This window comes from Eptatretus burgeri, chromosome 12, assembly GCF_056783735.1.
Source record: "Eptatretus burgeri isolate ZD-2024b chromosome 12, Ebu_testis_v1, whole genome shotgun sequence".
In the NCBI taxonomy this organism is placed as follows: Eukaryota; Metazoa; Chordata; class Myxini; order Myxiniformes; family Myxinidae; genus Eptatretus; species Eptatretus burgeri.
Window position 1 is genome coordinate 66,820,316 of NC_140972.1, and position 24,874 is coordinate 66,845,189.

The window sequence follows — 24,874 nt, forward strand, 5'->3', positions numbered from 1 at the left end:
CGTCGCTGCTCCTACCGCTGGGATCTCGCCCTCGGGTCTCGAGGGAGGCCCGGGCCCAAACGGAGGTACGGGCCCCGAAGGAGACACAGGTGCACCTGGAGGTACGAACTCCAAAACAGGAACCTCCTCCTCCTCCCGACACTCTAATCGGCCCGGCACGGGACGTCCAAGGCCACTGGCTGGTGCCGTCCAGTCTAGCCTGAGGCTAGCCAGACAGTCCCGGCCCAAAAGGGCGGCCCCCCCTCCCCTCGTACCACAAACAATGAGAGTAGGGCGCTTTGACCTTGGTAGACCACCGAGACATCTGTCACAGCAAGCGGTGCAATCGCTTCGCAGGTGTACGTGTACAGCAAAAAGGTCGTCTCGACCAGGTGAATACCGCGGAGGTCACGAGCGGTCCGTTCGCCCATGACCGACACCACGGCCCGGGTATCAACTTGGAACACGATCGGTGCCCCGTTCACCTCGACCTCCACTGTCATTGGTCTTGTTACCTCCAGACCAACTGAAAACAGGCTCAACATCGGCTGCATTTCCTACACCGGGCCGCCGGGATCGCTATGCCCAGGCTGCAGGCCGCGCTCCAGGTCGCTGTGGTCATCCCGCACCTCGCTATCCAAGACCTTTACGGCGGCCCCCGCCATTCGACACACACGCTTCAGATGTCCCACCTTGTGACAATGCAAACACACGGTGTTCTTATACGGGCACACCCGCCGCAGATGCTGTCCTCCACATCCCCAGCATCCCTGTGTGTTCATCTCGCTGCCCGCGCGGCCGCGCTGCAGCGTGCGGCCCCGGCCCGCACCGAAAGGTGTGCGCGTGGCCTGGGGCCCCTGGGTCATCGCGTGGACCCCGGGATCACCTGACATGCCCCAGCTGGAATCACCCGTCACGCCCTGGCCGGCGATGGCGCGGACATCTGTGAGTGTCTGCTCGACAGCTGAAGCAGTCTCGACCACCGAGTGGAATGTAACGTCGACACTTCGCATTCGCAGAATTGCCGACACCATCTTTGCATCTTGCAGCCCAGAAATAAAGCGATCTCTGAGTCGAGCTGGACGCTCCTCTGCCGTGAACTTGCAGGCCACGGCCGAATGCTTCACCCGCGCCACGAAATCTGTGACACGCTCCTCCGCACCCTTCGTGAGGTGATCGAACTGGTATCGAGCCAGCTGCACTGACTTCTCCGGCGCCATGTGGGCTTTCATCTTCTCTACCACGTCCTGAAACGACAGCCCGTCGTCACTGGGCTTGTCTGGCGCCACCAAATCACTCAGTAGTCGATAATGCTCTACCGACAGCGAGGCGAGCAAGATCGACTTCTGTTTGCTCTCGTCGACCACATCATTCGCGTGGAAATAGCACCCCAATTGTTCCGAAAACAATTTGAAGTCGTCTCCGACAAAAACGGGCACTCGTCCGTGCGCCATGCCCCGACCTTCCACCATCCTCGAGCCGTCCTACCGTTCACTCGACGCGAATTCGCAGGCGACGGCAAGACGTCTGGCTGCAGGACTCGACCCGCACCGAAGACTGTGCGTGCGGCCGCGGGCGCGCGAAACTCGCAATGCGTTTCCCTGGGATCCTCGCGAAAATCGAACCGCGCGAGCTGCGCTGATTTTCCCGGCGCTCCGTGCGCCTCACAATCCAATTGCTCCGGCAACGACTCCAAGTCAATACCGAGGAAAACCCAGGCACTCTGCACACGTCGATCCGAAACAGACTCGTCGTCAGTGTAGTGTCTGGTGAGCAGTGAGGCGAGCAGAGTCGTGAGGGTTGCCGTAACTCTGTTTATTGCGTATCCGGATGTGCACCACTGTAGACTACCACACGCCTCTCGCGGCGCGAACACCTATATGCCTTGCGGACACGTGACCACCAAAACCACTCCTCCACGCCCCCACAACGCTCCCCGCATTGTGTCTTGCCCACGTATGCCAATACACCACAACCAGCATTTCTGTCTTTGTGGATTTCTAATTATATAATATGTTTATTTATTTACCGAAAACGATTCCACGACCCACACACCAACTCCAATTATTTATTTATTTACCGAAAACGATTCCACGACCCACACACCACCTCCAATTATTTATTATTTAAAGTGGGATTGACGTAGGAAAGTTGGCGTGGCTTATGAAAAATATTGTGTAGCTCAGGAGGTGTGGTCAAACAAAAGCATTGAGAGAAGTTTATCGGGTTTTCCGTGTGTGTGTGTGTGTGTGTGCATGTGAGTGTGCACGCGCGCAACACGAGGCTCCACAGCACAAACCAGCAAACGGATTATTTTTCAAATGGTAGTCCTTCAAAAAAAGGGTGTCCATTTACCCTCATTTTTTATGAGGAGTGCCAGTTGGCAAAATACGCAATAGGAAAAAATCTTGCCAGGCAGAGGAACAATTGTATGTGAACCAATACGTCTTGGCAATGAATCTTCGTCGGTGGATCGGTCAGAATGAACAGCATCGTATCCAGCGCTTCGATCCTAGCGAATCCCTCGTCGCCTACCGGCTTGTTGCAGTGTTTGTGGGTTACTGACACCATTGTTGATGGCCACCTGAGTGGTGCAGCTGGTTGTGGGTTACCGACACCATTGTTCATGGCCACCTGAGTGGTGCAGCTGGTTGTGGGCTACCGACACCATTGTTGATGGCCACCTGAGTGGTGCAGCTGGTTGTGGGTTACCGACACCATTGTTCATGGCCACCTGAGTGGTGCAGCTGGTTGTGGGCTACCGACACCATTGTTGATGGCCACCTGAGTGGTGCAGCTGGTTGTGGGTTACCGACACCATTGTTCATGGCCACCTGAGTGGTGCAGCTGGTTGTGGGTTACCGACACTATTGTTCATGGCCACCTGAGTGGTGCAGTGCCTGTAGAAAGTCTACCCTCCCTTTGAAAATTTTCACCTTTTATTGCCTTATAGCTTGGAATTAAACTGCAATAACTCAGACTTTTCCCACCATTATCTACATATAGTAAGTAGTAACTCACAAGTATCAAGTGAGAAACAAATTTCAGAAAATTAATTAAAAACTACAAAACTAGAACATCTTCTCTTTTTTTGTATACCTTGTCGAGGTTCGTATGAGAGCTAACACACAATGCACAGCAAGAGGGGCGGGGATGGGAAGGACAAAACAGTGGGGAACAGAGACATTAGGAGATCTGTGGAAGGGAGAGGGATGGGGCGGGGAACATGGGGAATAGAAGATGGACATTACAGGGACTTTCAGGAAGGAAAGCAGGGAATTTGAAGGAGGTGGGTTTGGGGTGGATTAACGGGGGTAGAAAAAAAATCATGGTTTTGGATGGGGGGATGATAAGAAGTGGTGGTGAACAGCTGTTTTGAAGACCTGAAGGGAAGAGTGGGATTTAAGAGTGTGTGGGAGTTTGTTCCAAAGGTGAGGAAAAAGAGAGGAATGAAAGAACGAAGGAAGATGAGCAGTGATTCTTGATTTTGGTAGTAAAACCAGAATGGGGGTCTCACTGGAAAGGTAGTGGCAGCTGAAACAGTCGATTAGTTTAAATTGGAATTACATATGTATCTGGACGTATTGGAGATCGAGGAGTATGGGGATGTTGGCAGGACTTCTGAAGTAGCTTGAGCATTGATGGGTGATTGTGTGCATCTGTGCAGAGTGTTGTCTGTGGGCATCTCATCAAGGGGTGGTGTGTGGTTGATGTTGTGCGTTTCTCACCTTAGAACAGCTTTTGCCATTTCCTCCACCGAAACAACGACACTACCAAAAATATATTACATTTTCTTTTCTTTAAAAAAAATATAAATTAGTGGTGTTGATGTGGTGCAGGCTTGATGGGCCAAATGGCCTCCTGCGTCTGGTAACCTACTCAAGGCATCAACACAGAAATTCTCACTGCTACCTTATAGAATAGTCAGCAGCTGCCAACTTCTCAACCCAATGCTAAATGGTGCAGAGGTCTCATTCAGCTTAAAATCCAGAACAATGGTTTTGCTTTTGCCTGACAAACTGAGCAAATGTTGCTTCAGCACAAATCACTGGTGCAACCAAATCGATATGTGTTGAGTCATACCATGATGTCTCAATCAGACACATCTTGCAGAGATGCCCAGATTTACCACAGTTATGACAAAAACAATGTTTGAAATGACACAGGTGAGGAAAGTGACTGCCACCACAATGCCAGCCTGATTCACCTGTTGGAAAATTTGACGATCTGTGACTACACTTCGGCACACAAGAGCTCTCATCCTCTGAATTGAGGTGTTGTGTTGAGCAGATTGGTCACACTGAAATTTACAAGACTTTTCAGCTGACGATAATGAGTTCAGTTTGTTCACATTAAATGAACTCAACTGGAAGTTCTGCTTCCTGCTGGTGATAACACGCAGGCATCAGTAGTTATACAGACATATCGTCCAATGTAGGACCAAATTCACAATGTTCAGCAAGCCGGTGGAGGTCAGCAATAAATTCAACCACCCACTGACCTTCCTTCCTTCAGCGGTGCATGTCGAACTTGCACCGACTGGGACAATTTTCCCGAGTTTCGGCATGGAGTGTTTTTCCATGATCTCGACAAGTTCATCATAGGTTGTGTTCCTCAGTTTATCGGGAGAAAACGAGGTCCATCATCAGAAAATACACCGAGTTGCCACACACGGTGAGCGACACAGCCCTGCGCTGATCAGCTTCTTCTGCTGCTACCATCTTGTGAGCGATGAAATATTGTTCCAAGCAATTGGCAAACTCTTTCCAGTACTCAACTGGCTGGTACAATGATAGAATCCCAACAGAGGCTGTAGTGAGCAATGTGTGATGTATCCAGAGGATTAAAGGGTGAAAAGCAAGACAGCACCCAAGGTGGACCAGCACATTTATCCCTGGATATGCACGCACATGTACTGCACACACACAGATTGACAAACCTTGGAAGACGACTTGTGTCGGTGACAAGAACAAGCCAATTAGATTTTGGTGTGCAACAAGAACGAATGGTCTGGATGTAGATCCGTCCTATCAGTGCGATAAAAACTTAAACTGTTCAGCTTGGCGGAGGTATGCACTCCACCGAATGCTGTTCTACTCCAAGCATTAACCCCATGTAGCAAATTCCACAACAATATATTGTTGTGGACTCAGGAGTCAGGGATTACCCCAAGAGGAAGCACTCAGGTTTCTCCCAAACGCCCAGCCCTGTAGGCTGATGTGCCACAGATAGCCCGGTGGGTTGCTGAGCAACCATGAATGTCAATTACCTTGCCATCTCAAACAGGATTTCCTGTCTGATACCATTTACCTGGTGAGTTGATTCGATCAATCGAGGTCTGTGCCATCAGTACGTACCAGTCTATCTTTTTAAGTACGGCCGAGCGAGAACCACGGGTCTGCACTGACAAACGAGAGGAAATCACGTGAGGTAAAACTTCCCGTCTAACAACAATGTGGACTGTGCTGGACCAATGGAGGAAAGGACACTATGAGCAGGTGGAGATGTCCAATTTACATGGGTTTATTCACAAGGTGGAGAGCGAGGAAAAGCATGTTGCTAGGTGAAGACGGGTTTATTCACAAGGGCATCTATACATTAGGGACATTCAGGATTTGTGTGGTGCGGCAAAATACATATTATAGCAAAGGGACAAAGAGCAGAATTATCCTGATCTATCAAGCTAATACAATCTTACTTATATTAACATTACAGGTGCCATAATGTTCATTCTGCGGAAGGGTAGATCAGGGAGTGAGAAAAAAAAGGCGAGACATCGGCGACCTCCAAGCTTACCCGACACGAGCACACGGGCACGTGCTGGTCCAAAGTGCGGGGAAGAGTGAGGAATGAAGGGGTGTCGAGATGCGTGGCGAATCGGTGCGAGCGGGTTGCAGTGGCAGTGCTTAGATTAAGAATGGACAAGGTGCAAGTCAGGAGTCGCTCTGAAAAGAACGTTTGGTTGGGCGTTGCCCTCGCTGATTACTCTGTGCGCCCACAGTGGACAAGTCAGAGGAGAGAAAGAACGTGTGAGAAATAGCATTTTCTAATAAGTGGCATTGCTGGTCCGGTCTTGCTCCACATTGTGCCCAGACTGGATGGTACTCGGATCACTTGCTCCAACAGCGTTCCTCTCCATTCCTCTCACCAACAACCAGCAGTAAACTCACAGACCCGTGAACACCCAGCTAACCACCTTAGCTATTTTAGCACCTTGGGAGGGGTGGAGTTTGGCAGTGGCTAAAGTTGATTCCTCGCCTCTTGCAGGCATGGTTGCCGGGAGCAAGGGTCATGTGCCTCCTCCTTTGCTGTGATGTCATCCTCTCCGCAAGCTTGGTGGTTTGGAATTGCCATCACTACCTCTCGGGACGTGCCACACGAACGAATTCCCGACTTAACATGAGAGGCCGACGTCTAGTGGTCCCCATTTGCCACGCGAACAGCTAGGAAGGGTGCAGATGGCATACTGGACAACAATCAAATAACAAAATAAACAGTGCTGGAGTATCAGGAGGAATAAAAACAAAGATGGAATCATCAAGAGAAACCTGGATAGGATTCGGGTTTCGGCTGCCACACCTCTACCCTCAAGCCAATCCAGGCACAGCCAAGTGAACCTTACAAAAACTATTTGCAAGATTCACCCCTCAAGAGAGAAAGGGAGAAAAAAAAAGAGAGAGAGAGAGAGAGATATCTATATATATATATATATATATATATATATATATATATATATATATATATATATTAAGATATTAAGATAGACAGACAGACAGACAGACAGAGACAGATACAGAAAAAAAAATAAAGAGAGATGGTGGTCTTCGCTGGGAGAGGAACGTAATCGAATGGTGAGCGTACACTTGCTCCCATGTGTAAAAGGCTCTGTTCGTATTGGCACTGGGCCTGGGTGCGAGTGTGATCCAGACGTCCTTCGGCAAGACAAGATGATCCGGAGGTGGAGGTTGGTGTAATCATTGTCGCGTTGAAGTGGGGCAGTCAGGTAACGGCGACACGTGCTGTGGGTGAAGGCTGGAAAGGCGAGCTTGAATAGTGGGTTTTGGGTGAGATGGAAATAAAATCTGATGTTTGAAGCAGGCAGGGTGGTTATCGCTGGCATCGAGACAGAATTGTTATGAATAGGCTATTGTGGTTGAAGTGGAAGTTTTATTCTGATGTGCAGATTTGAATGTGGTTTAGGCATGCATCTGCAAATGTAGATGCCAGCTCAATCATGTGCATAGTAGATGGGGGGGGGGGGGGGAAGGGAAGTAGGGAAACCGAACTGATCCCTCAGAATGCATATTCACTTCGTAACACATTAAACACAAACAAGGGAGGATCCTATCTGGTACATGTAAAAATAAAATAACTGGCTCAGGAACTGTTGTATGTTGTGTCATTGCTTTGGGGGTCTTCATTCCCAGAACCGTCACAATATTTTAAAACAATTTTAAGTGACTTTTAAAAAAAAAGCATTCACATTTTTGCCCTGAGAAACAAATAATCATTTTATTTTTAAAATGCGAAAAAGCCAAATGGAGCAATGTGTGAAATAATGAGTCCATGTTTGGCAAGGAATTCTTCACATGCCACTCTTAGATCTCATTCACTGGTGCTTGTCATTTTATTTTAAGAAGAAGCAATATCCACTTTCTGAAGGTCCATCTCATTTCTGCTCGTGCTGATAAACAGCATCTTCACTGCTTATACAATCCATTTCATTTTGAAGATTCAACTTCATGAGAATTTTTTTTTTTAAAGTATACTGAACAAAAATATAAACGCACCAACTTAAATATCTAAGTCAAGATTGCCATTATGGGAAAATGGTCAAACCGATGATATGTTTGAGCAATGGTTCCTTTGTTTTGCTCAAGACAGATGTTCCCATTGAAATTGACCACTCTGAGTGTGTGGACTCACACGTTGAGTAATCCTTCCCATGAGCACCATGGGGCTTGACAGAGTGATGGTCAGTGAGCGTGACCAGGACACAAACACTCCCTATAGCTTGCCCTATAAAAGGCCTCCCCAAAATGTGGACTGGTGCCAAATGTCAACATGCCACAGATGTCACAAATCTTGAGGGAGCGCGCCATTGGCATGCTGAATGCTGGGACGTCAGTACGGGCCGTTGCAGCACACTTCAATGTCCACCACTCCACCATTAGCCGCCTGAGAACGCGCCTCAGAGAGACTGGAAGCACCGTGAACCGCCCACATGCCCGGCGACCACGTGTGACCACCGCCGGACAGGATCGTCACATGAGGCTGCAACATCTCCGGGATCGACTCCGACCGGCCACGAGGACTGCCGATGAGACTGTCGGGCTGCATAACAGGCGCAGGCGATAATCTGGTGATGTCCATGCGCCGGAGATGCACCGCTCTGTGCGACGCCAACGGTGGACACACCCGCTACTGACTGTGTGAACTCTGACAGTGACACCTCGGTTGTGTCGGCTGTTGTAGCGCAAAGACTGTCGCCAGAATTCTCAAGGAACTCTTTGAAATTTAATGCTCAATTGTCATGGATTCGATAACCAAATTGTTGTGAAGATTTAGTATTAATGAGTTCGAGGTAAAATAGTAACAATCGCTTGGTGCGTTTATATTTTTGTTCAGTATACATTACAAATGAGAACAACACTTGTAGAGTGCATCGTCTTGCCTCACACATTGTTAAATGAACACGCTACGATTACCCTTCAGGTGAAAAGTTTTAGAACAACCCCATTTTTCCAGTTTTTACTGAAATTTAAGCAGTTTAATGTTTCAATGTACTCTGAAATTAGAGCAGAGAACAAATAAACAATTGGAGTTGAAAAATAAATCATGGAATCGTTTTGTTGAACAAAATTAAATCTAAATTTTTGACTCATCAAAGTAGCCACCTTTTGCAGATATCACAGCTGAACATACTCGTGGCATTCTTTCTGCAATGGAAATCAAATATTGTTAAGAAAGTTCTTCCCAACACTGTTGCAGAAGTTCCCACAAATGTGTTGCACTTGTAGGTTGTTTGCTTTCACCCTTCTGTCCAGTTCATCCCAAGCCAGCTTGATGGGGTTTAAATCTGGAGACCGTGCTGGCCAATCCATGATTTGAAGCTTACCGTCTTGTTCTTTCCGTCTAAGGTAGTTCTGACATAGCCTGGATATATGTTTTGGGTCGTTATCTTGCTGGGGATGAACCCCTGACCAACTAGACGGAGACCAGAGGGTATTGCATGGCGCTGCAAAATACTGTGGTAGCCCTTTTGGTTCAGGGTGCCAGTCACTGTGTGCAAGTCGCCAACTCCGGATCCAGCAAAAGAGTCCCAGATCATCACGCTTCCTCCTCCATGTTTGACAGTTGGTGTCACACACTGAGGAACCATCCTTTCGCCTACTCGACAGCATACAAAAACCTTGCGTGATGAATGGAAGATTTCCAATTTTGATTCATTGGTCCATAAGACCTTCTTCCAGTTTTCAGCAGTCCACTGGTGGTGCTTCAAGGCCCAGGCAAGCCTCTTTTTCTTATTTTGCCATCTTAGCAATGGCTTTCTTACTGCCACTCGACCTGTCAAACCTGCAACTCGAAGTCTTCTCTTCACAGTTGAAACTGAGACTTCCTTACTTCGACCAGTGTTAAGCTGTGCTTGAAGCTGCTGTCCTGTGAGCCGCCTATCATGCAAGCTGTTGACTCTCAGAAACTTGTCTCCTGATTGTGTTGTGGCTTTGGATCTGTCACACCTCTTCCTGTCAGATTCCTCCAGTTTCCAAGTGCCTTTTGATGGTGTCGGAAACTGAACTCACTGACACTTTGGCTTCTTTGCAATTTCTCTAAAGGAGAAACCTTCACTTTTAAGGGTTATAATGGTCTGTCTGTCTTACTTTGTTAATTGTCTTTTTCTCACCATGATAGCAATATACTACTTCCTGCAGTGCAATATTGTCAACATAATGCTTTAGAGGGTGTAGCAACAGTCTGTTACAACACTGCTTTCATACAGACAGAGGGTTTGTAACTAATCAACAAAAGTTGGGACACCTGCAGGAATTGTTTGCATCAACTTTCAAGACTTAATTTACTTCCATTGCTGCAGAACAGCTGTAGTTGCTAAATCATTACTTGTTCCCTGAAAAGGGCCTTTTTTAACAACTGAAATTCACATTATTTTTCATTTTTTGGTAACCTAAACTTTTTTTTTTAATCTCTGGCAGTTTACCGCTTAGCTTTGTACCATTTCAGGTTATTCATTGGACTTGAACTGCTTAAATTTCAGTAAAAACTGGAAAAATGGGGGCGTTCTAAAACTTTTGACCAGTAGAGTATGGCCCGTATCATCCACGTACCCCATGTCATTGTTTCTTGGCATGGGTTATGAACGTCGTACATTTACTCACTCACTCCAATCAGGTCATCGATCAGACATATGAAGTTTCAGATATATGGATTAGGATTTCAATTCAACCAATTATGGCTGGAATACCACTTCACCAATGATGTCATCATTATCTCATGATATACTACACATGGAGTTGATGACATATGCCAAGTTTCAATTTTTTTTGAGTTAAGTGGTTTCTTCGAGAAAATGTCCAATTTTTTCCCCTTTAATCCAACATGGCTGCCATACCATGTGACTTAAGACTCTCTCACATCCCCTTTGGGATGAGACTAAAGAGTACATGAACATTTAACTCTCCTGGAATAGCTTGAATAAATGGTGTTGGCTGAAGGCGGTCACACCTTGACGATTTAGCCAGCTTATGCCGACTTATGAAAAATTTGTCTAAAACGCTGGCACACGTCGAATACGTTATGGGTAAGTTTTGATAACATTAAGAGCACGCTGAAAAACACTGCCATACATCGTAGTACGCTGGCTTTCATCGTTGTACTTTGCAGTTGTCCTCAAATTTTAGCATGCTTGAAATTTTACGACGTATGCAAGCGTACGACTCACACGTTCCGCTACGCTGGCCATAAGTTGTAGGCACACGTTACTTGTGAGTTACTCATAAGTCGAAACACGTCGAGGTAATGATTAGCATACCCGAAACTTATTTATAACCTATGAGTCACGTGTTTTAGGCACGTTACACGATCGTTGACACACGTCGAGGCATGTTACTTGTAAGTTACTCATAAGTCGAAACACGTCGAGTTAATGTTGAGCGTACTCGAAACTTATTTCTAACCTATGAGTAATGGTGCTTTGAACCTATGTGTAACGTATCTCCAACGCATATTGACGTATGTAGACATATTTGACGTCTTCCGGACGACCACAGAACTTACTGAACGTGTTTCTAATTCACAGCTACCGTATAATGGTGTATTGGCAGCGTAAAAAACAACAAAAAAACAACAACAATAATTTCCGATGTTTCGTCACGTTCCGTTACGTCACGTCTGATTGCCTCTTCAGTTTGCTTACGTCTTATTCTTAGTTCCTCCTCTGTGAATATTTTCTGTTTGAGGATATTGTGACGTCGACGTCGAAACTTAAAAGCAAATGTCCGAATATATTTTAAAATTTGTGATAGACTAAAAAATAAAAACAACAACAACAACTTCAGATATTTCGTCACGTGCCTTCACGGAGCCAAGGAGAAAAAAAGAAAATGTGCCTTGATGGAGAAAATTAGTTTCGGGTATGCTAAACATTACCTCAATGTGTTTCGACTTATGAGTAACTTACAAGGAACTTGTGTCGACGTGTGTCAACGATCGCATATCGTGCCTACAACTTATCCCCAGCGTAGCGGAACGTGTGAGCCATACGGCGAGTACGTCATAAAATTTTCAGCATGCTTGAAATTTCACGACGTACTAAACGTACCACGAAATATGACAGCATACTTCATCGTTTTTCAGCGTGCTCTTAATGTATACACAACTTACCCATACCGTATTCGACGTGTGCCAGCGTTTTAGACACATTTTCATAGGTCAGCATATGCTGGCTAAATCGTCAAGGTGTGACTGCGTGGTTGACATTTTCAATTTTCAGGCGGTTATGATTTAAATCGGCATGCGGCAGCTTTTTAATAGGCTACACCACGAGTTCGTCGGCGATACGTGCAGCGCGCTATGCCTAATTTAAACTATCGTTGGGTATAGGTTGTGAACGCCGACAACAGGCTAAGCATTCGTTGGTGCAAGTCATCTATAAGACAATGAAACGTTCTATGCCCGTTACTAATATGTTATGCATACGACCAACACGTTATGAATACGACCAAAACTTAAAAAAAACCATCAAAATTTCAGCGTATGCCAACGTTTTACATACATTTTTATATGTTGCCATTGCTGGCTAAAACGTCAAGGTGTGACAGCGCCTTTAGCGGTTAGGGTGGTGGCTTGCGATCCTAGGGTCCTGAGTTCAAGTCCCGTTTGCCGCTGAATTAACACCGGGGGGGGGGTTGACTCAGCCTTTCATCCTTCCAAGGTCGGTGAAATGAGTACCAGTGTCGCAGCGAAAAGGCTGCACACGAAGGGTAGGGGTATTGACGGATTTATTAAAATCTGGTATTGGTGTGGCGCAGGCATGATGGGCCGAATGGCCTCCTCCTGTGCATCAATTCCTTGGAAATAAATGGATATTGACAGTAAATTGGGTTGGTTGATGGCAGAAGAGAAAACCCTTACTTTCTCTCGACTTGTGGATGCATGCTGGAGATTCCAAAGAAAGTTCAACCCTTCAAACAGCCTTTAGTCCCAAACCAGTTGAAGCCTTCTGACCATTCGGTCACCAAATTAATAGTTTTACAAACAGAAGAAAGCCATTTCAATCACTTGTAATAACTGCTCCCTCTGGGGTGAGAGGAATTGTTTTTAGAATTGGCATAGTTTCCCATCCCTCCGGCACGGGAGGTCAGTGGTTAAACCACTTACACTATTGTCCATGTACCGGCAAAAATTGCAAGTCAACTCCACATTCTCACAGTAAGGGAGGGGTAATGGTGTAATTATTTTGCTTCCACGACCTGACCCTGGGTACCCTGAGCACATATGCAAAATTTGGTGGAGATTGGCCCAGCCATTTTCAATTTATAAAAATTAACAGATCCTCCAGCAGCTCTCCTCTACCCATCAAACAGACATATGGGCCAATGTTGAGTGAAAGGGGAAGGGTACCGGACGTCATGGCATGAGGTTGGGGCCAGAGGCAATAAAATCCCATGCAGCGGGGGGTGGGAGGAGATAAGCAGATGTCTGGGACCGTCTGTGGAGAGGCTGCACAAGATCTGCAGAGCTGCCACGTGATGCCATGTCCCCCACCCAGTCAGAAATGCCGCCCCTCTCATCCTTCTCACCAGGCTCCTTCCTCGAGCAGGCTGTTCTCTGCAAACAACGTGACTACTAATTTGTCACCCTGCACCTGTTCCAGCTGTGTCCCACTGGTATATCTCCTGTGGTGTGTCTGTTAGCCCAAATAAGGCATAGTTATTTCAAGGTCCCGATCGTTCATAGTTTCTTGGACGCATATGTTTGGTAGTGGCTTTGTGTTTATAATAGTCATATATTATTGCATGCTTCCTTCTATTTCCTTCCCCATGACCACTTATGAAAGGGTGAATTCAGGTTGTCACGGTTCCTCTGGAAATTAAGGAAAGCCCATTGAGGGAAAATTTGTGGTGGCAGTTATAGCCACATTTAAAGACAGTGTCACGCACGTCAGGCTCGCTCAGTCTAATTTGATGAGACAGTGGTATTAATCAATACTGGGTGTAGTGGTGTGCGCCTGTAATCTGGCTACTCGGAGGCTTGGGTTGGAGGATCGCTTGAGGACGGGAGCTCTGCGCTGGGCCGCGCTATGAGAGGGTGTCGGGCAGCCCGGAATCATGGCGAAACCCAATCCTTATCCCTGTGTTGTAAGAGGCGACCAGGGTTGCGTCAGGAAGGGCATCCGACATAAAACCTATGCCAAATCAGTATGCGGATCATAACGGATGATCTGCTGTGGCGACCCCTAACGGGAGCAGCCGAAAGACGAACAACAGTGGTATTAATTAGCGTAACGCCTGGCCGATTCAGTGCTCCAAATCTGCACGGTATCGGGAGCACTTTAAATAATTCTAGAATTAAGAAGGAATTGACTGACTACCAAATAGTTACTCATAAAAAAGCCAAATAAATTAAAAGTACAAACTGGCAAGTGATGAGAGAAAAATACTTCCATGAAGAAAAATACTGTGTAGGTATGAAATTATGAAATCAAAAGCATTCAGCAAAACCCTTTATTATGTACAACAGAAACATTCAATAGTAATTATATTCCCAGCTGTTCATTTCCTTCAAAGGAAAACCAGTGTTTTATTCTTAAATCTATCACCTTGTCCCTCCACAAAAAAATAAACTAAAATAAAATCCAATAAGCAAACTCTGACTCGCAAACAAGTCTAATATGTGATCGCATATGGAAAATAAGAAATTGCCTGGCCGACCTCGTGCTTTGGACTATCTTAATGTTTACCTCAACAATCAAAGCAGCAAAACAAACCGCCCCAAAAATACGCATGAAGGATGAAGAAGAAACAAAGAAACGTGAAGCAAAAAGGTCAAAAGATGGTATGACATGAAATGGAGCATAAACTACAATTACCACAAAACAAAGGGTAAAAACAGACTATGGAAGGTGGGATGGATGTTGGAAAAATTGTGAAAATTACAGCACATACAATACGTTCTTTGCTCTCTCAACCTCATGCTGTGCTCCTTTCTCAAATATCCCAAGCCCCTTGTTTTGCCTCTTCTTCACTTTCACTTCAGAGTGAATTGTACTGCTTGCTGTCTTTGCACAGTTTATAAATGAGAGCAGCGATGGCGACCACGGCAAGAGCCAGAACAATGCCCCCAATGAAGCTGGGAGCATCAAATGTGGAACCACCTGTGGGTAAAGTTTTGAGAGAATTTATTGAATGTGAAACAATGATTATAAAAGGTCGACATCTATCTAGGATTTGCAATAGACTGTCTCACAGGCCTTGGCTTCACAGTACAAATGAACATGAAATCGAGTGGCAATTTATTAGACCATTTCAAAAAAGCAAGAATTCGCATTCTTAATCTTTCGATTTATCAAAAATAAGAACCATGTTGATTTTTATGCGATAAAAATATGAGCCATTGAAGTTCAGCGCTCAGGAAAACAAGGGCCTGATAGTCAACTTGTGTCATTACTTTCAACTCCTCAGTGAGGTTATATGGCAAAGCTCCTGGCACAAAGGCTACACTTGGGTTCACAAAATTGGAGATGGGACAGTGGGGCCAAAACTCTGGTTACCATGCAGCAGAAAAGGCCAATTTAGTGAAAGATGAAACAAAAATCCTACAGCTCAACTCCAAAGCAAGTATGTCATTACTGACCTGTTCTACTTCCCGCTCCTAAAAAATATTGCATTTGGCCACAGTATCCAAGTATTTCAATGTTTTGTGTCAGTTTCAATTTGATGGGTTGTTGCACAAATCAACATCAGATGTTGGTAATTTTTCCAAAAGAAAAAGATGAATTTTTTAAAACTATGTTTATTGTAAAAAAAATGTTTTTAAATAATGAATTGTTTTTTATCATACAACACTTTTCATCAACAGGAAAAAAAAATACCTTCCAAAGAAGAAGCAAATATAGAAAGATGGGATTAAAAAAAAAAAAAAAAAAAAAAAAAAAAAACTTATTGATGAGGCTGTGCAAATTTTAAGAGGTCATTTTGTTACGATAACATAAAAAATACAATCACTAAGAATTGTGATAATAAAAGGAGACAAATGAAATATTAGAATCAATGTTAAGGACAGGAAAAATTAAAGATATAAAAGAACAAATATGATAAATAAAAGTTATAACATAAATAATATAAATAACGATGTGAAAGGCAATTTACCCGGTGCTGCTGTTGTTGAACCATTCGTCACAGATGGGGTGACATATTCTGTTGTGGGCATTACTGTGAAAAAAGAAGAATATATACAACAGAAGAACTGTGGTGCACATAAAAAACAAAAAACAAACAAACAACGTTTTTTGCATCATATGAAAGTCCAAGAAGAGCAATGCCACCCCTCCGTACTACTTTGCATTTAAGATCTGGTGAGACATTCTGTTGTGGACATTATTGTGGTAATCTCTTTAAAAATTACATTTGTTAACAAAAACAAATAGCCTTACAAGAACGTCATAAGCCATTTGAAAATGAGCTGTTAAAACTTTAATACAACAGTTTCATATTTATAGGGGGGAGAAGAGAAAGAATGGACCACAAGTTACAGAGTACGACTTAAGGTAGACTCTTTGAACCAAAAGTGTGTGACGTAATAGCTAATGTGGTATACAAAGAAATACTTGAAATATTTGGTAGAACTTACCCAATGCATGGACAATGTACAAGGAGCATTATAGAAATACCACATCATAAAGGGTAATGAAGGATGTGAGCAAGGGAAGCCAAGATTAAAATATGCCAACGAGAATGCATCTCAAAGTGCAAAGCCTGTCCACATCTGCTTTGTACTTGAACTAAATTTGATGAAAACCACAGCTAAACCCAGAAGAGCACTCGGGAGAGAGTATACCTCCACCAGGCTGAACAGTTGACGTTTTGTATCCAACTGAAAGGCCAAATATTCATCCGGAACTGAACCAAAATCTAATAGGCTTCTTCTTGTCACCAACCCAACTTATCCACCAAGTTGTCATAACTCATCCACATCTATATATAAAAAGAGCTCGGTCTCAGCCTGTGTGCGTGCGGCTGTCCGTCCAGCCATGTGACTTTATGTCCATTACTTGCGTATAATACTATTGGAATGTACCTTTCGACCATTTAGATTACTGAGACCTTTGAAGACCCTGAGGACCCTAAAGACCCCAAAGGACCTCGAAAGAAGGCCCAAGACCAAGACCCAAAAGACCCCAAAAACACTCAAGACCAAGACTCTGAAGACCAAGACCCCATAGACCAAAAAGAACCCAAGAACCCAAAAGACCACAAAGACCTAAAAGACCTAAAAGTCTCTGAAGACCCCAAAGACCACAACACAATATAGATCCCTTACACCATTCAGAAAGATTAGACAGCTGAGACCTTTGACCACTTGGACCTTCTATCACAAATGAAATTTCAAATAAATATAATATTGTTAGGGTTGAGGAAATTCGCAAACCACCATTCAGGTCCCGTAGGTGAGATATCTCTGTAAGTACATGTGTAGTTAGCCCCAAACCCGTTGTTTAGAGGGAATAAATGTGATTCATTTGGGCTGCGACCCTTTAAGATAGCCGTTTTTCTGTTCTATCTTTATTTTGAACCAACCACGTCTCAACCGCCATCACACAACAACCACCAACCGCAACGCCGCTTCACAACAACAACGCCAACAGCCACGACCTTTACCTTCACAACTCGCTCCCGCAAACATCGCATCACCGGCATTCCAAACGTCGCCATGGCCATAGACCACCACTTTAAACCCTCCACCACCTTCGCCTCTCCTTCTGCGGCCATTCCCGCACCGCTTGTGGGCACCGAGCGTCAGGCTGTCCTGGCCTCGTGCGGGACGCGCGCCGAGCCGCGGGTGCAAATAGCGGCCTTTCCGAGGAGAAGTCGGATCAGGAATGCTACACGCCCACTTCTGATCCGTCCAATCAGCAAGCGCGGGGCGGTTTGGCCCGCCTCCAGGCACGGCAGAGTAGAATCGATATATGCAAATTCGAGGATCAGGGGAGACTCACGCCCCTTTTTCTCCGTCCAATGGGCGGGCGTGGCTCCACCCCCGAGCTCGTTCTGATCCAGAAATTTGCATATGGGTTCTCCTGCCGGACTATAAAGCGCTGAGCGCGGGGCGAATTTAGTCAGTTTTGAGTTGGAGAGAAGGTTGGAGGCAGTGAGTTGGAGTCACGAAGGTCGAGGCAGTCAAGTCGGGTCTGGAGAGTGGCAGTCTGTCGGGGTTCGGAGTCTGTCGGGGAGCTGCAGAGAGGGGAAGCCTGGAGCCTGGAGCGCGGTCGAGGTGATTTGCTGCAGTCGGCTGAGGAGAATTGGGGAGGGGGACCGGATAGCTTGGGTCCGAGGCAAGGAAGACGGCGGTCGGCGACGAGGTCTCAGTGGAGTCGCTCGTCGTGCGACCCAAGCAAGCCAGCTATCCTCTTTCCCCAGAGCATCAACAATTCCCCCCTTTTTTCCTCCCACGCTGAGATAGTGCGAAAAGGGGGCCCCGTTCCCACCCCACTCCAAGCAGTGCCAACGAAACCCGCGAAGGAGCGCGGAGTCGGGGCGCCGCGACATTTGCGGCTCATCACAAGACACGGGTAGGATCCACCTGGTCTCGCGGCCCACAGGCCCCGTCTGCCCCCTTGTCTTTGAGGGTGGCCCTTTTCTTTTGCTTTTGAGTAAATGTGTTGTCGGCGCCGTCTGTAAAGTAAAACTGTGTAAGTGTTTCCGTGTGCTCGCGTAGTCGGTAGTAAATCTGCATTGTTGTGTGTCTTTTGTAACATCTGCTATTGGTGCATAATTGTTGTAATTGTATATGTGTGCTGTCCGTGTGCCGCGGAATAAATGTGCATTATGTTGAACTGTTTTCCCGTTTCGCTTCGTCTTTTCTTTAATTGAATCTCCATCTTGCTTCACGTAAAGGGTTGGTAGTGGGCTTAATACGCCCGATAATTAATCGGAACCGTCGAGGCCAACGATAACACGGCTCGGTTATCCTGATAGTACGGAACGGGTCGCTTAAGTGGCCCGTGTCCGGAGTCGACCTGCGGCGAGGTGCGATCGCCCGGTCTACCCTCCGCGTGGGTACTTAGGTAGGTCGAATTTGGCGAACAACCCCATCCCATGCTGGGGGCCGATTGGCACGATCGTGGTGAGGCCGAAAGGCCCACCCGTGACTAGTTCCCGGCATTAGTCTGAGAGGGTCACGACAGAATTGTCCGTCCGGTGGGCGACGTGCCGCGATTCGAGTTACGTGGCCGATCGCACGCCGGCGGGTGCGAATTCGCAACAATATCACCAATATTACAAATAAATTTGTAGAAAAGAAATGTTTGTATTATGATTGGTGTGAATCATGCCAACACAGCAAATCTGTGACGTCTATGTTTGCAAAGACGTGTGGAGAGGCGAGTGTTGCGAGCCGATCTACGCCTGTATTTTTCATATATCATGCTATGTATCGTTTTTGGCCCCATCTCTCAATGGTGAAGAATCACTTGAAAAAATTAAAAATTCTCGCATCGGGATCTGGATCTTCACCAAAATCGAATCAATTTGTTGTCACACACACCCAACCTGTCCACCAAGTTTCGTCATCATCCATCCACAACTTTTTGAGATATCCTGCTCACAGACAAAGAGAGAGACAGAAAAAGACAGACAACGGTGAAAATATAATCTCCATCCCCCTTCAGTGGTGGAGGTACAAACAAAATAGAAAATAAAAGTACAATTTTGAAGTGTTCTCCATATTCTCATAAAAAAGGTATGTTGAAAATTTGACAAAAGCTCAAGTACTACAAAACGTTTTGGCCTGGGCACACATACACACACTAAACTTACCCACATCAATCATTCTTGCCTACAAGTTACATCTATCATGATCTCTCCTTACATGCTCATCAATCCCCCCCCCCTGCCCACCTACTTGCGTCTGTATGTTTCCCCAGCACTGCACTGTCAATACATTACCCTTTCATACCCCGTGACCTTGCTCTTTCATGAGCCTAGATGTTGTATATAAAATAAATAGTCCTGAGTATGCTGACAGTCATCTCTTGAGGTTGTACTTCAAACCTCTGCTGAATTCAAAATCTGGGAAATGTCATGGATGTTAGACTGGAGTCAATTTGGGGGAATCCCCCTGGGAGCCCCCCACCCCCCCCCCCATTCTGAAATCAAAAAATCTAAGACTGGGCGATCCTGCAGACCATGGAGTAGAAAAGCTGTTTTGGGTTTTAGAGCAATCAGTTGGTAAATAAGGGATGAGTTGAGGATCTGAAGTTTTGGGGGGTAACCCTCCCCCCCAACCCCCGCCCCCAGGAGCCCCCATTATCTGAAATCGAAAAATCAAAGCCTGAGCAATTGTGCAGGTTACTGTCTTGTAGTCATGTGTCAAGTTTCAGAACAATCAGCCGGGTGATGAGGAAGGAGTAGCAAAAATTTCAAAAAGTTAACGGAATGATGGACAATCATCCGGACATCATGAGCCATTTTGTAAATTAATCTCTTTGAGAATCGAGATGAGATGACATAATAAATTATAATAATAACTACACGGGCCACTTTATCACTGCGGGAAGTTATGACCGGGTTCAAAGTCTCCCCGCTTTGATACAACCCACTTTGTCTTCGGGGTATTTTGGGTCTTAAAGGATCTTCAAAGATTGAAGGGGTCTCAGCAGTCTAAAGCATCAAAATGTTCATTCCAATAGTACATAATTTATAGACATATAGTCACAAGGCTGGAGAAGATATAATTGTGAGGTTTTTTTTTTTTTTTTTTTTTTTTTTTTTTTTTTTGTATACCTTGGTCGAGGCTCGTATGAGAGCTAACACACAACTCACAGCAAGGAGGCATGAGACAAGAGGGGTGGGAGTGGGAGGGACAAAACATTGGGGAACAGACACAGGTGAACTGTGGAAGGGAGAGGGATGGGGATGGGACGGGGAACATGGCGAGGAGAAGATGGACATTACAGGGACTTTCAGGAAGGAAAGCAGGAGAATTGAAGGAAGTGGGCTTGGGTGGATTATCGGGGGTAGAAAAGATCGAGGATTTGGATGGGGGAAGATAAGAGGTGGTGGTGAACAGCTGTTTTGAAAGCCTGGAGGGAAGAATGGGAAAGAATAGAGTGAGGAAGTTTATTCCAAAGGCGGGAAAAAAGAGGAATGAAAGAGTGAAGATGAGCAGTGATTCGTGATTTTGGTAGTTTTACCAGAAGGGGGTTGTTGGCGGACCTTGAGCGCCCTGTGGAAATGTGGTTGGGACAAATCGCAGAGAGAGCAGGGGGGGCAAGGCTGGAGAGGAGTCGGTAGAAGACAGAAAGACCACCGACCAACCTGCGGTGATTGAGTGAGAGGCCCAAAGACTCAGCTTCATTGCGGGAGATGCCAATGATCTTAAAAGCCCTGGTTTCGACAGCGTGAAGTCGAGAAAGGTGGAAGGCAGGAGCACCAGCCCAGAGGGGAGAGCAGTACTCCATCAGGCTACGGACAAAAGCTTTGTAAGTAGTCAGGAGCTCAAGAGGGCCGAGGAAGGACTTTGCACGACGGAGGATTCCCAGTCGGCGACTGGCTTTTGAGGCGAGGTTGGAAATGTGACTTTCCCAGGAAAGGTCATGGCAGATAGTGAGACCCAGAAGCTTGAAAGAAAAGACTTCTTCCAGAGGATTGTTGAGAAAGTGGATGGGAGGGTTTTGTAAACGGTCCTTTCGAAGAGACATAGTGAGAGTGTGAGATTTGTGTGGATTGAAAGACATGTTCCACGTGTTGGACCAGTTTGTGATTTTATCCAGATCTGCAGTGAGCGAAGAAGCTGCTGCTTGCCGGTCTGAGGGATGACAGATGGTACGGCAGAGGGTGGAGTCATCGGCAAAGAGAAATAGAGGATTTTCCAGAGAGTCCGAGAGATCATTGATGAAAACCAGAAAAAGAACAGGGCCCAGAACGCTACCTTGAGGAACTCCAGCCTGCACAGGAAGAGGGGATGAAAGAACTCCATTTAGGGCCACACGTTGACTGCGACAGGAGAGGAAGTCTGCGAGCCATGAGTGGAGATGGCCTTGAATACCATGGGAAGAGAGTTTGGTGAGTAGGGCAGGGTGCCAGACTGTGTCAAAAGCACGTGATATGTCCAGGGATACGGCTCGATTTCCTGTCTGGCATTGAGGACCTCCATCCATTGATGGGAGAGCAGAAGCAGCATATCCAGGGTAGAGTGACCTGGTCTGAAACCAAATTGATGATTGGAAATCAAGCCATTGGAGAAGAGGAAGGATTTCATGTCTGAAGCAATGATGGATTCCATAACCTTGCTGATGATTGGGAGAAGGCTGATTGGTCTGTAGTTACAGGGATCTGTTTTTGCACCTTTTTATGCAGGGCAGTGATGTTAGCAGATTTCCAAGCAGATGGCAGATGACCTTGGGAAAATGAGAGGGTGAATAGAACAGAGAGAGGGTGAGCAAGAGCAGAAGAGCAGGCTTTGAGGACACGTGGGCTGATGCCGTCTGGACCGGTTGCAGAATCTGACTCGAGGTTTGAAAGCAAGCTCTCCACCTTGTCAGGAGAAAAGGATACAGAGTCCAGGGACAGTTGGGTGCGACTGGGTAAAGTGGGTAGAGATAGTGATGGGTTTGGGACACAAGATTTAGCTGCAAACACCGAGTTTAGACATTCAGCTTTATCACGTGTGGAATCAGCAGTGCGGCCATTTGAGGTAAGGGAGGGGATGGAGGGGAACATACACCAGAAACAGATTTGATTAAACGCCACCAGGATTTTGAGGAGGGAGAGAGGTTTGAGAGTTCAGACTTGAGATGAGAAAGATGTTGTTTTCTGGCTCTCCTGAGGGTAGATACACACTTGTTCCGAGCTTTGTGGAAAGAACTGAGATTGCCCTCAGTTGGGTTTGCTTTCCATGAGGCAAAGGCAAGTTGTTTCAGGACAACTGCCTCACCACAAGCTTCAGTAAACCAAGGGCGGGAGGAAGGGTAAGACAACTGAACACGAGAGGGGATAAATCTGTGCATGAGGGAGAGCAAGTTTCTTTGAAAGAATTCCCAGGATGAGTTGATGTTTGAGAAAGTAGTGATAGGAGACCAGTCTGTAAGTTTGATGGCTGCTCGGAGACCCTGCCAGTCGGCTTGAGTGAAATGCCAGACTCGACGGCGGTGAGGTGGTTCTCTGATGACAGCCAGAGAGATGTCCACTTTAACAAGGACGTGGTCAGAAGAACCAATTGGAGCGAAGGAAGAGCAGCAGATATTGTCAGGGAAATTTGTCAAAATCAGATCCAGAAGAGATGGAGTACCATTGGTTGAGATCCGGGTCGGGAAGTTGACCGATTGAGTCAGTCCCAATGAGTCACAGAAAGCTTTTGCTGATGTCCCATGGCAGGTGAGAGAGGTACCCACACCTAGCCAACTGGCGTGATGACAATTGAAGTCGCCACATAAGAGGAAGAGAGAGTTTGGATGAGAAGATAGAAGATGGTCCATGTTTTCGGAGAGTGAGGTGTAGATGGAGTCATCACTGTGACACAGGTGTAGATGGAGATGGTTCTTCTTCAAATAATAATAAAAAGATGCTGGCTGCCAGACTGTGTGACCGATCACATTGAAATTTTTAACCACACATTCCCCTTCATGAATAAAACATGCTCATACAGTTTGACTTCAATAGCTTAAGCGATTTAAGATAAATATATATTTTTAGATCCTCGTGGAGGGTCTCCAAGTCTTACTCACGTTGTTGTTCTTCATCTTCTTCTTGTGGACCTTTTTGTTTCACAGCCTAGTTTTCATCGAAACTTCCTGAAACTTGGCATATATTTATGTAAAAATACCCTGCACAGACAGTACCCATCTCCGATTTTGAAAATTCCTCCTATAAAAAAAAAGTTATGACGTCAAGATATCTCCGCTAATGGAAATCGCCTAAAAAATTATCTCCGAAATTAGGCAAGCTTTTTGAATACTGTTTGCAGGAATCGAACAGGGCATTAGCAGAGATGAATTACCGCACATATGATACATCACTATGACATCATATCAATTTTTATGAAGTCATTCCTATTTTTTGACATTTTTTGTTTCACAACCCAGAGTTTTCATCGGATCTTCGTGAAACTTGCCATGTATATGCAGAAAGCCCACGCACAGGCGGTAACCATCTCTGATTTTGGAAATTCTTCCTAGAAAAAAAGTTGACATCATAATATCGCCGCTAATGGAAATCGCCTATACCATTATCTCTGAAACTAGGCAAGCTGTTTGAATTTTGTTTGCGGGAATCAAGCCGGGCATTAGCACAGATAATTTATCGCAAACCTGATACATCACAATGACGTCATATTAGTTTTTATGACGTTATCATTAAGAGGATGAGGATTTTAGCTCATTTGAGCTTGTTATATTTACTTTCAATAAATTCAAAATGGCTGCCAGACCATGTGACCTATGCGGTTAAAATTTACACCCTATATCCTCTAAGGTTGGCAGATCATGCACATAACATTTTGGATTGATCTGGTCAGCTGTTCTGGAAAAGAAGCTTGTAAAAGTTTTTATGTTCAATTCAATGTGGCTGCACAACGTGACCGACGATGTCATAAATTTACATTTTCCCTTAATATTGTTGAGTCGATCACCCTCAATAATTTTCATACTGATTGGATAAAGCATTGTACTTGATTAATGATGACATCATAATGAAGGCACTGACGACGTCCTGGTTAACACCACTTATTCCCCCCATGGGGAGTACTTGACAATGAGCCACATTTCACTTTTTTCTTTTTTCCCATGAATCGGTTTCAGAGATATAGATGTCTAAATTTTTCGATTTTTTCAAAATGCTGATCGCATCAAAAGTGACTTATGACGTCATAATCACAAAAAGTAAAATAAATCTACGTGAGTAAACATACTATGGTGAAAAATTTATGTCAATCGGACCAACGGTTGCCGTGAAAATGAATTTAAAAGCGAATAAACCCACGAAAAGCAAACGGAAAAATAATAATAATAATGATAATTTGAACAGCAACAATATATTGCCTCGCCTTCTTGGCTTGGAACTCGAATAAATAATCATAATAATAATAAAGTCATACCAAAGTTCCAACTCGTACACAAATCATGTTAGTACCCACTGCATAAAAATCACTTGAAACACAAAGGATG

The 24,874-nt window shown here is 45.3% G+C and overlaps 1 protein-coding gene across 1 annotated transcript in view; it reads right to left on the minus strand.

Moving 5' to 3' along the window:
• Window positions 1-14,205: 14,205 nt before the first annotated feature.
• The window catches only part of LOC147015816 (uncharacterized), a 45,089-nt gene continuing 34,420 nt past the window's right edge, over window positions 14,206-24,874 (minus strand). The window contains exons 5-6 of the mRNA XM_085848341.1: window positions 15,864-15,926; window positions 14,206-14,869 (exon numbers count right to left, since the gene is read on the minus strand). Coding sequence (XP_085704467.1) covers window positions 14,748-14,869; window positions 15,864-15,926 — 185 coding nt within the window. The 3' untranslated portion in view covers window positions 14,206-14,747. The remainder of the gene's footprint in view (window positions 14,870-15,863; window positions 15,927-24,874) is intronic.